The 13,578-nt window shown below is 33.2% G+C and overlaps 2 protein-coding genes across 2 annotated transcripts in view; one reads left to right on the top strand and one right to left on the bottom strand.

The window, feature by feature from the left end:
• LOC143223204 (ribonuclease kappa-B-like) overlaps positions 1–13,578 on the bottom strand; it is a 514,553-nt gene that overhangs the window by 425,645 nt on the left and 75,330 nt on the right. The window lies entirely within an intron of this gene.
• LOC143223199 (cell adhesion molecule Dscam1-like) overlaps positions 1–13,578 on the top strand; it is a 115,643-nt gene that overhangs the window by 38,774 nt on the left and 63,291 nt on the right. Inside the window, exon 5 of the mRNA XM_076450800.1 lies at positions 3,787–4,080. Coding sequence (XP_076306915.1) covers positions 3,787–4,080 — 294 coding nt within the window. The remainder of the gene's footprint in view (positions 1–3,786; positions 4,081–13,578) is intronic.

Genomic DNA, 13,578 nt, shown 5'->3' with positions numbered 1-13,578 from the left:
TTCATGTCTAATGTTTGAGCTATAATAAAACAACGGTGTTTTATTCATTTCTAACATTTGGATTATATTAAGACAAACGTGTTTTACTCATTTCTAATGTTTGAGTTATATTAAAACAAGCGTGTTTTATTCATTTTTAATGTTTGGGTTATATTAAGACAAGAGCGTTTTAATCATGTCTAATGTTTGATTTATATTAAGACAAATATGTTTATTCATTTCTAAATGTTTGAGTTATATGACGAAACCGTTTAGGTAAGGTTGTCTTCAGTGCATGTAAACTTGTAGTGTTTGTATTATTTATTTTGTACATTGTTACTATAGAAACTTTACACTGCTAAATTAGGGACGACTCGGTGCAGTGGGCTAACAACCTACTCACTTAAGTACCTGTTGAAGAATCCGCAAGCGATTGCGGCCCTATGTTCTTTGATGGAATCTAATGGTGATAACTAACTATAGAAACTTAAAATTACTAGATCAATTAAATGAATAACGAAATAATTATATGAACTAAAAATCACTAAGGATTTTATCATCCTTTCTAGTATTGCTAGCATTCGTACTAACATCTTGAAATTAAAAAAAAATCATTTTCTCTTGTTTAAAAATGACTATAAATATATAAATAAATTGTTTGTTTGCTTATGAATTTAGCGTAAAACTACACGAGAGCTGTCTGCGCTAGCCGTCCCTAATATAGCAGTGTAAGACTAGAGGGAATGCAGCTAGTCATCGCTATCTATCACCAACTCTTGAGCTACTCTTTAACCAACGAATAGTGGGATTCACCGTAACTTTATAACACCTCCACAGCTGAAAGGGCGAGCATGTTTATTATGACGGGGACCCTCAGATTACGAGTCGAGTGCCTTAAGCACCTGGTCATACCGGGCTTTATAAATAAATATATATAGGGTACACGTGTTTAAATCAGCAAGCAATATTTTGAGTTAAAATATTAATCAAACACGTGTAATATCTACACAGTAAATAATCAGGATCATGAACTGTTGCATTTCATGTTCAAATATATCTTACAAAAAAATTCAATCATACATGTTCCATCAAGTTTATTTTTTTCGTCATAAAACTGATAAACAATTTTCTTCAACTGTTGTTCTTCAACCAGTTATAGCTAGAACTTAAACTTTTTTGCGGGCTTCTATAAGATTTAGATTGTTCTGTATACAATGTAATAAAGTTCTTAGAAGAAAGAGGATTTTTGGAAACTCCCACCTACAAATGAACCCTACACGTAAAGGAAAAAGGAAGAAAAGAGACAAATTTTGCCAAGGAAATACTATTGAATTGTTGGAAGACGTCGATTTTGCGTGTTGTGTAGAATATAGATGAATTGAAAACTTGGCCTACTGAGCTAACTTTACCACCCTACAGGATTAATGAAAAGCCCTTTTATATAAACATTAGTTCAAAATGCTGTTTTTAAGAGTTTATGGAAAAGCAGACGACTTGCAACATGCTAAACATTATATCAAACGATTAATATTAAGTCTACAAAAAAACGTGTAAATGTTAGTGGCAATACAAATCATCAAAAATTTACATCTTGCTACGATAACTTCATAGTTATGTCAATGTGAAATCTCAAAAATACTTGAATCTGGAATTCGTGAAAAATATAAAATGAATGTGCACGTTAAAAAAAGTTTCAAACTATGGTGAGATAGAATGTGATAAAGGAAACTCTGGTGAGAAAGAAAATATAAATCTTATAAATCTAAATATAGAATTTTCTTTAGAAATGAATTAATGGCAAACTTTAGTGTCATATAAAACTATTTTGGTGTCTTTTGTATAAATTTGTAATAAAAATGTTTCTTCTAAATCTACTGGGTGTAAAAACATGGAGGTTTTAGATTTATAATAACTCGGAGTAGTGCTGTGCATGTTCCCAGACTTAAACGAAATATCACAAATAAATAAAACAAATTCGCATCACGTGCTTCCAGTGCAAGACAGCTGGCACTTTATCTGGTTGTATGAGTTATATTCAAGAAGATACTGTTGCTGTAGCAACCGTTTACGCTTACGAGAACACAATTTTAAGACTTAAGCACTAACTATCGTTTCTGTCTTTGTTTCATATTTACGTTTTAAGTTAGTTATTCTTTAGTTATACTTGTACAAGTCATTCAGTTTGTTAGGCTTAGAAAAAAATATATAAGTAGTGTAAACAAACAAAAGTGAAAATATAAGTTCATAAATTAAAAATTGACATTCAGCTCACTTTCATTTTTAAATTTGATTAGAACTGTGTTTTGTAGATCCTTAAAATAAAGTTTAAGATTTAGAAGAAAAACAAAAATATAGACAGCGAAGCAGAAAAACAAAATGTATTTTTGATAATACGTTTGCCTAGAGCTTCTGATTAGTATATTTAACTTCTGATGTATTTAGAATTAGACATTTCGGAAATCAATATGTTGTTTAAAGGTAGATTCTATTAGCTAACTTGTTCAGTGAATTATGTTCTAAACGCTTACAACTGAACAAAGAAAAATCAAGGGAAAATTCTCAATAGCCGCAGCTGTAATTAGGTCTAAACTGAGTCAACAGATGTAGCTAAAAGCTTGTACTTAAAAAAAAAAAAAAAAGACTCCGACCAATTTTATAAGTCGCGTGTCACAGCTGACAGTTGGATGAAACTTTAGCTTAATAATGCTACATTTTGATCTTGGATTTTCAGGATGTTAATTTATTAAGAAAATTAGATTTATATTAGTCATGAAGCCCATCTGTAAGCCCTCTTATCAAACCGAGAACATTTTAGTATAAAATTCGATTTCTCATACCTGCATAATATGCTGTTCATGGAAAAATATTGGATAAGCTTTTGGTATTTCGACAAGTTAAAAATTAGTAAACAAAAAATAGTCTACTATTATTAATATACCTCCACATCACTTTATCTCATAAGATTAATTTCTAATCAGTTTCCACTATAACAAAAAAAAATGACTGTTAATGTACCAGATAAAACCTTGTTGTGCTTTTAGGTTTTCTGCAAAATGTCTGTGATTGTAGCCATGTCTTCTTATTGAACAGATATATCATGTAGAAGAGTTTGGCTGCTAAGAAACATAACAGCTACGGATGTTAGAACAGGATGTTTCTTTTAACTTTTCTCTCAAAGCAAACCAGCTTAAAGAATATTTCACATGATGCTTGTTTGTTTGTCTGTTTTTTGAATTTCGCACAAAGCTACTAAAGGGCTATCTGTGCTAGCCGTCCCTAGTTTAGCAGTGTAAGACTAGAGGGAAGGCAGCTAGTCATCACCACCCACCGCCAACTCTTGGGCTACTCTTTTATCAACGAATAGTGGGATTGACCGTCACATTATACCGCCCCCACGGCTGAAAGGGCGAGCATGTTTGGCGTGACGGGGATGCGAACCCGCAACCCTCAGATTACGAGTCGCACGCCTTAACACGCTTGGCCATGCTGGGTCTCACATGATGCATTTAGAGAGATAACACACGATGAAATCTTGCCCATCCTACTCATTAAACATAGCTGTAATAGATTATTATAGTTTACATCATACATATTTTACTATCATTTATTTCAGTGATACATTTATAGCAGTTATTAATTTTGTCTATTCATTTTACACTATTGTTGGTTTTTGTCAGTTGCACCAACAAACTTTTATATACAATTTTCTGACACGCTGGGACTTACTTATGATTAAGTAATCGGTTGTTTTTTTTTTCTGAAAAGGTTCGTGTTTTAATCACCTAACTGACTCTTCACTTATTACAGATTCGAAAGAAGACATTGCTCCCAGTGTTACATCGCGTAAACAACAGGTGTCTGTTCAGAGTGGAGAAATAGTTTTTCTTCCTTGTGCAGCCCAGAGTCATCCACCACCAACATACACCTGGTTTAAAATGAAAGGGTCTCAACGAGTCAGAATTCACTCTTGGCCAAGAATTCAACGACATCATGGAAGTTTAAGAATAGATCACGTCCAGCTGGACGACGAAGGAAGATATATCTGTATGGCGAACAATACTTTAGGTGGAGATTACTCTCATATAGAGTTGAGCGTGTTAGGTAATTTGAAGCTGGTGTTTTTAATAGTATAACTCATTCCACAGTTCCATTCATTGTTATTTAACTTAATCATATAAAACGTTGCTCTCAACTAAATCTGAAAGTGTTAGGTAGTTATTGTTACATTTGGTACTGATACTTCATTCAGTAGAGCCTTACTTTATTAGTCAACTTAGCCATATGAGGTACTACTACCAGATAGTGCTAAACGTAGAAGGCAAGGTTGATGTTCAATTCCAGACTAATATTTCTTTCTATGACGCCATGCATTATTTGTTAACGTATAACAGTATTTCTTATCATTGCCATACGATATTCTCTGAAACTTTGCAAATTTATAATGGAATTAAAATATACCAGATTGTGAATAACATTATTATTATCAGTTTCATTAGAACAGTTTTATGCTTTGAACAGTACAAAATAGTGTCAAACAGTAACTATAGTATTTGCAGCAAACTTTGCAAGACAAAATTTGCCAAATCAGTGACTGTGGAGTTATTGAATCAGTCACACTGTAATAAAAGCTTTAGTTGTTATATATTTCATACGTGGGCAAATCATGTAGAGTTATACACTGGCAAACAAACTACAGTGATTGATATTTCATACAATGATATCAGCTTCAACTAGAATTATACTTTACTAAGTCATGCATCTTTAAAAATACCTTGAAATAATCCAATTCAAATATGATAAAACGTAGATCAAACCATTCAAAACCAAATTTATAAATTTCATTTTGTCAACTAACCTACAGTAATATCTTGTTAAAACTTAATAATCATTTCATAGTGTATAGCAGTGGTTCCCAACCTTTATTATGCCCCGCACCCCTAAAAAAAATTAAAAAAATTTAATATGTTCTCGTACCCTTTAGAGTAATTATGTATTTGAGAATAAAGGTGAAGGTGGCCAAAACAAATGTTATCTCGCATGCCCTGAAACGATATCTCGCACCCCCAAGGTGTGCGAGCACCTCTGGTTGAGAACAACTGGTGTATAGTAGTTCACATTTTGATAATAACAATCTGTGCTATAGGTATGTGCACTTCACCAAGTTCATGCACAACCATCTTATCTACAAGAAATGTTACTCTTAATCTTACTCTGAAGCATGTGCTACTAAGGAAAACAAATGCAAGATTTTTAAATTATAGGTTTCGTCATTTAACTTCAGCTTATTTGTTTAGCTTTAAATAGCTCACACAACCTGTCCATCTGACACACAGGTTTTTATAGCACTCTCCTTTCAGGGACTCTTCTTTCTCAAACTTAAACCAGAAAGGGTTAACAACTATTCTGTTCATTTCACAAGATGCTTTTGGACTGAATGGTAAAGCAGGAAGAAGACTAAACTTAAAAGGCTTAGAAACTAATAGAACCATTACACCAGATACAAATATAGTTGTCCCAGTTACATAGAAAGTAGCGTCTTAGCTGCAAGTAAAATCAAACAGATACCCTGCTATAGGAGGTTTTATGCATTGCAAAAGCAAAAATATTTATGCAAGGAATCATTGCGCCTTTGGGCCTGTACATGATCTAATGACTTGAGCACATGTTAGACTCCCTGGTCCGAGTTTCTCAAGGCAGAGAACATTCCCTCTCCCGTAGATGGTGGATGGGAATGGGTGGTGGTATATGTTTCACTTATGATTAACTTAGTTGATGAGTGTAATTATCATTTGGTATTCTATACATTCACCTTGTAAGTTATTTTGATAAAAATGAAGGGAAAACAGCTTGTGTTGGTGCTCTGTTTTTGAGTATGCCATTATTGATGGGTCCAATAGCTAGTGCATTAACTTATAGGTATGAGTGCAAGAAAGCAGCTATTGCAGAATCTTTGTTGGCTATCAGAGGGTTTGCCATGAGGTTTTTTATTTCCAATTCTCTGGAGTTACTTTTTCTTACTTTTAATATCTCTGGGCTTGGCGTTGTACTTTGTTATGTAACTTCTATATTGATAATAGCTTATTACTTTGAAAAAAAGAAGACTTTAGCAACTGGTTTAGCAGCCTGTGGGACAGGATTAGGTACATTTGTGTTTTCCCTTTTGATTATTGTGCTACTTGAAAGATACGACTGACGTGGAACTTTGCTGATCTTATCTGGTTTCTTTGTTAATATTGCAGTTTTTGGATCTCTCATGAGGAATCTGCAAATTTCTCCTAAAGAGCTGGAGATATCAGATTTTGAGAGTGAAACTGAGCCCAAAAGATATTCTGAAGATGGAACAAACTCGCAATTTAATAAATTAATCACTGTACCACTTAACCCATAGAGTAAACAACCAACCAAAACGAATTCAAATGAGGAGGTCATTTACGAGTCAGACTTCAATCTTTGTCAAGGCTTCATTGAAATCATGGAAGTTGAGTAATATATTAGTAATATTCTTAGGTCGAGTTCAAACTACTGCGTTACTCAGTAAATATCATGTAAAATCATGAAATGACGTTACGTATCTCACACTTCTGCCAAGTCCACCGTATTATAGAAAGATCACACCAGGCAAAACATATATCAATAGCATCTTATAAGACCACTTATTTTGTTACATTTTTAGCGTCAGCCAAACTGACTGTAAAGAAATAAATATATTATAAAAAATATTCAATGAAACATAAAACAGACCTTACCAAAGAAAACAACAAAATTATAAAATCCATCATGATAAAAACCAAACGAACAGTATGTTACTATCTGTTGAACATAATAGAATGTTCCTGTTAAATGCACTCATATTCAGAGAAACATAGAACACATTGTCAAATCAAACTACAAAACATTCAGACAACCTTGTGAAGCAATGATCTTTGAACTTGTTACATCACAGCTTGGGGAAGATTTAAAATCAATTTTTCGTGTTAAAGAAAAATTCTATAATGTTAAATTTCTAGACATTTTGAGATTTATTAATAAACAGCATTTAAAAATGATGAAACAATTAATTGTATTGCTGGTGATAGGAAAACTCTCGATAAAAAATAAATTTTCGATAATTACTAAAATATAGCATCTTGTCAAGTAATATCAACGAAATTACAAATTTTAATTCATTGTGCTATTATAGTTACAAAATGTTGTGTCTGTTTCGTGCTGTGCTTGCATTACAGAAATTTTGTTTCGTAATGTAGTTCAGCGTGCTATTGTAAATTATAATAAATCAAGATAAACAGTACATTAGGATAGTGATGGATGATAGTTCTATAGGTACGAGTGTGGTTCATGGTTATCTGTTGTAATATAATTCCCACTTTGAACACTGTTTTGAATTTGTAATCTTTTCACAGAGTTGCTATCAGATTTGTCCAACGTTCGTCACTCACATGCACGTGATATCTACAAAGAATACTTCCACGTGCTAAGGAGCTCACTGTGATTAATGTGGATTAAATTGGACTTCATTTCTCGGAAAATTACAATAATTACCTTTTGCACCATGAGTAATTTTGAATATAACGAGGCAAAGCTTTTATATTCATTACCTCTTTCATGCTAATTACATAAGAGCCGGGGTCAATTGCACACAATTACTAACACAAACATTTTATAATATTATGACGTAATAGGCGTTCTTATTAGTAACTTAAAAATATTAAAGTGCTGTGTGATTCATTTCAGGCAAATTTGCATTTTATTGAAACAAAAACAATTACGTATTAAATTGTAATAATATGATATTTGATCGTCAATTATCATATTTTCTAAAAATATATAATAATCATTTTATACATTTGTGTTCATTGGAAGAAATTAGTAATTACGTTGAAGGATTAAATGAAACATAAACACATTTGATGAACGTCTGACTCTGACAAAAACAAATTATGTAATCTGTATCTTCCTACTCTCAGGTAATCTGAGTGTCGCTGGTTCGAATCCCCGTCACACCAAACATGCTCACCCTTTCAGCCGTTGGAGCGTTATAATGTGATGGTCAATCCAATTATTCGTTGGTAAAACAGTAGCCCAAAAGTTGGCGATGGGTGGTGATGATTAGCTGCCTTTCCTGTAGTCTTACACTACAAAATTAGGGACGGCTAGCGCAGATAGCCCTCGTGTAGCTTGCGCGAAATTAACATACAAAACAACATTCAGACATTTTTAATTTTTAATTCTCACTTCTAACATGCAATAGCAATTATTATGTATCTGTCAACTTTTAACAGACAACATATCTTTTTAATGAAACTGTACGGAACCTTAGCTAGTTTAGTTAATTAGTTTATTACAGTGTGAATTACATGGAATCAGCTTTCTCTTTTTATATAATCTTCAATAAAGAAGATTAATACGATGGATTAAAAAAAGAAAACCTAGTAGAATAAATATTGTAATTTTTAAAGTAATTCATTGGTGATTACAAAGTCCACATGACTCATTACTCAAACATATTTTAAGACTTAGGTATGTTGTTTCTCACCAACATCCAAACAAGTTACGAAAAGCGAAAAACAATGAAATATTTGTAATATTTATGCTTGATAAAATGTCTTAATATTACGATTAAACAATAAGATTAAATCAGTATTTGTAACTTCCTATGGTTACATAGTTTTGTGTTCAGATTACTGTGAAAATGATGTGAATTACGTTAGAGTTTGTTTATTTATTTGAAGTTAAGGACAGAAACTACACTGCACTGCTCACTATGAGTACCAAAACTCAATTTCTAGCATTACAAGTCCGAAGACATGCCGCTATGCCACTGGGGGAATTACGTTAGAAATATATTTTTATGGGGAAACACAAATAAATAGAAGCCTAAAATGAAAATATAAATTATATGCCATTTGCTTTTTTATAAAATATTCCACTTTGTTTTGAAATTTTGATTTGTTGAAAGTATTATCAACAAAGGGTTAAACGAAGTGGACCCGCCCACATTTCTCCGCAATCACTAACAAACAATATAAAAAGTAAAAACCATTATAACAATCTCGCTATTGGAACGGAACATTTGTATTCTATTTCTTTTAAACGTTCAACTTTCTAAACATATGTATCTCAATCATTTATGTGGTAAGTTTAGACCAGTCATAAGTTATCACTGTCTACTAATTTTGATAACTGAACAAAGAACTGACCTTTCAGACATCAGCGACAAAATGAAGAAATAATGCATAGGTGTCGCAGCAGGTAAAGTCAGAACCCGATTTTAAAAATATGGAGGGCTATCGCCATCTTCAGCCCACTCTTAAACTTTATAAGGTTTCCTCTGTTTGAAGTGAGTTTTGATTCACCATAAGCATGTAAATATTATCAACTGAATGTAACAGTTGGAGATAAAGAGCTAAAAAGATGAAATAAAAAAGAAGAAAATAAAATCGACAGTCAAGCTAGTTAGTCATTAAACCACTTTACTAATCTCACTCATATCTCATTAGATTTCCTTCATATCTTGACCTCATTGCACCAAAATATAACAAATTTGGGACTTTAATGTTATAAAGTTTCCATGACAGCCGACCAGAAAATGGTTTGGTTTTTTTTTTTTTAATTTTGTGCAAAGCTGCACGAGGACTATCAGCAGTGATTAAATAAAAGGAATCCTGTAATAATTCTTAAATATGCTTGTGCATTGTAAATCATGTATATATGAGCTTGAAGAATATTCTGAAGAAATAAATGATTAACTAAATTTATGTATTTATATTATGTTGATAGTCTCTACATAATGAAAACAGTGTTTCAATCATAAAGTTAATAACTGGCTTGGATAACACGTCAAAAATCGTATTAACTTTCAAACTTGGAAAGAGGCTGGGTGAGCCTGAGGGGTTAGGATTCCTGATTTCCCTTTTTTTTGTGAGTGCGTTACTAGAGGATCCGGCATGGCCAAGCGTGTTAAGGCGTGCGACTCGTAACCTGAAGGTCGCGGGTTCGCATCCCCGTCGCGCCAAACATAGTCGCCCTTTCAGTCGCTATAATGTGACGGTCAATCCAACTATTCGTTGGTAAAAGAGTAGCCCAAGAGTTGTCGGTGGGTGGTGATGACTAGCTGCCTTCCCTCTGGTCTTACACTGCAAAATTAGGGACGGCTAGCACAGATAGCCCTCGAGTAGTTTTGTGCGAAATTCAAAAACAAAAGCAAACAAGCGTTATTAGAGTGGCAATAACGTTCCACTGTCCTATTAAAGCAGACCAAGTGTGAGTGGTGGGTGTTATTGATAGAATCCTGCTAGTACAGTGGTATGTTTACGTATTTACAACGCTAAAATCAGGGATTCAGTTCCCCTCAGTTAACTCAGCAGATAGTCCAATGTGGCTTTGCAATAAGAAAACACACACTTTTTGATTCGCTGCCCTCCTTCTCGTCTATAGTTTCAATATTTTGGATAGCTAACACAGATAACCCTTGCGTGCCTTAGCAGAAATATCTGAAAAAAGACAATCACCAATTGGGACCCCATCTAATTCTTAGACAAGTTTGATTCAACTGAGAAATATTACTTGTATCAGTATCAAAACTAAGATGTATAATTAAGAAACTAACATAAATCTTCTTTGACAGACGTTCACAGACGAATACACGGCACACTTTTATTAAATATAATACGAACTGTCCTCCATAAATACACTACGACAATAATTCCTATCACAAAATATGAGATATAAAAGTGTTGATGTCATGTACACATTGTTTAAAGTTTCGGTTTTGTACGTTCAGTTTCTTGCAAGGTTCAGCTATAAATGAAAAAAAAAGACAATCATAAACTTTATATGTATTTACAGAAATAGATGGAACCCTAATCAGCAGTTTTAATACTTAAAAATTTTATAATAGACAATACACATACACACATATGCAGATGGATAGGGTGTTTTGTTCAGAATGTTAGGGTCACGCGTTCAAGTCTCCATTTTCTTAGACATGTTTATCCTTTTAGCTGTGGAATGTTATAATGTAACGGTCAAACGCACTATTTGTTGTTAAAAGATTAGTTCAAAAGTTGGCTGTGTTGAGTGATGACTAGCTGCCTTCACTCTAGTATATAACTTAGTGAAGGCTAGCGCACACAGTCCTCGTGCAGGTTTTGCTCGAAATTCAAAACAAACAGACACACTATAGTTTCGGATGGTTATTTGTTTACTAAATGCTCAATATATTATTCTGCTCCACGCTCTGCCACAACTAAGAATATGCGATGCGTAACAATCAATTAATCGTTTTTCCCAGAAAATGCGCTGTGATCATAAATAATAATGCTTCATTTCAACCTAGACAACAGCCCGTGATTGAAAGGAGAAAATGATAAAAGATAATACCTCTATTCATATCATAAAACTACATTATTGCACAGAAAAATGTCTCGACAGGTATCTTCAAAATAGATATCATTGCTTGAATTGTTTACCTAGCTAATAAATCAACGAGGCCATTTTACAGTATTTTTTTAAAAATTAATTCGATTCTTTGTGTAAAAATACGGTGCAAATAAATACCGGTTTAAATATTTGCGATTTTGTGCAACATATATTTAAAGAAGAATCTTCCAACATTCATGAGAAAATTGAGCAAGTAATTGACATGAAGTATCTAGAAAATACTATAACATCAGTGGACAGGTGGTTAACAGGTATTAGTATTTTAGGGATGTACTATCATATCTAAAACTTGTAAAAATATCGAACAAAACTGCGAAAACAGATCTGAGTTTATTAAACGTTCAAGATATATCTTTGCTTTACCTATTCTAATCTATTTGAGATTTAATATCAGAGAAAAATGTTCAGTTAGAAATATTTAACTGGATAGTTTGAGTTCCTACAATTATAAGTAAATTTGTTTATTCGTTAAATCTTTGAAGAAAGTACTTCTTTATCTATATTTGCTAGTAATAACTGAATCAATGAGAAAATGTGTACCTCGATGTAGATAAAGCATTCTTAAGGGACTATGGTATCAAAATAAAAATAGAAAAAATCTGAACTTCAAAGGTTTCAGTATAATTATCTGGCCCAGCAATTAATCGTTCGGTTCTTGGAACAGACGAGGGAAAGAAAATTGTTCCTAGAATTTTCACACTGAACTTGTATATCACGTGTAACAGAACATTAATTTTTTTAGCATTATTTTGATAATGTCGTATGTTGTTTAATCTATGCAAGTGATACGTATACTATAATTTTATATCAGCGAGAAATGTTGAAGTTAGTAAAAATAGTCCGTACAACTTGTACGTTTTGATTATGTGATAATATTAGAGATGTAAAATAAAAAATAAATAACATTTCTTATTTTTATGATTTTATTTTTTATTTTTCTATATCGTTAACTATTGTGTTGTATAATTAGCAATATTCATTGTTTATAACCTGTTTAATTATACGGATAACACAAGCAGAAACAATTTTATGCGTTTACATGTTGTTTAATTTGTGAAACATACGAATTCATTCATTTATTCATTCATTCACCACTAGATTCCATCAAGGAACATAGCACCGCAATCACTTGCGGATTCTTCAACAGGTTTTTTTTTTAAGTGAGTAGATTGTTAGCCCACTGCACCGAGCCGTCCCTAATTTAGCAGTGTAAGACTAGAGGGAAGGCAGCTAGTCATCACCACCCACCGACAACTCTTGGGATACTCTTTTACCAACGAATAGTGGGATTGACCGTCACATTATAACGTCCCCACGGCTGGAAGGGCGAGCATGTTTGGCGCGACGCGGGCGCGAACCCGCGACCCTCGGATTACGAGTCGCACGCCTTAACGCGGTTGGCCATGCCGGGCCGAAACATACGAATAATGCTGATTTATTATTGATAAAATTATTGACGCTTTGGTATTCTGACTTAGTAAAAATTATTATTCAGTCTTATATGGTTATTAATTTGTAAGGGATATACGAATAACACCTGAATCTCGGCAAACTATGGTATATTTCACTTGATAATGCATTTTAAAGTTTGCCACAACTGAGAATATGTGATGCGTAACAATCGATTAATCGTTTTTCCCAGAAAATACGCTGTGATCATAAATAATAATGCTTCATTTCAACCTAGACAACAGTCTGTGATTGAAAAATGTGGATATATTACAGATCAGATAATCCAGTATCATATTTTAACAACGATGGGAATATATCTAGAAATCTATCGGATAACTGTCTAGACGTCTATTAGATAAACGAATGTATGATTGTACGATTAAAATCTTGTCAAAACTTACCGCTTGTAACAGAGAGTAAAAATGGGTGTGTTTCAATACAAGTTTGAAGTTCTTATATCACAGGTGGTGAAGAATGAAACTGTTTAGACCAATACATGTGTGACGATGTTTTGTTTGTTTCAGAAAGTTTTCACAGTTATACCAAGTACAACCGTTTTTAATTTTTACCTGAAAGACAAGAAAGAAGGCAGCTACTCGGCAGTGCTCACTCCCAACGTTTGTCCTTCTCTTTTGCAACCTAATAATGGAATTTGACTGTCACTTTTACAGCGCATCTAAAGCCCAAAGTTTGGATCGCGAAAGGCCA

The sequence above is a fragment of the Tachypleus tridentatus genome, chromosome 8, assembly GCF_004210375.1.
Source record: "Tachypleus tridentatus isolate NWPU-2018 chromosome 8, ASM421037v1, whole genome shotgun sequence".
NCBI lineage: Eukaryota > Metazoa > Arthropoda > Merostomata > Xiphosura > Limulidae > Tachypleus > Tachypleus tridentatus.
The sequence above is the reverse complement of the archived record's forward strand: the minus strand, read 5'-3'. Positions and strand labels throughout refer to the sequence as shown.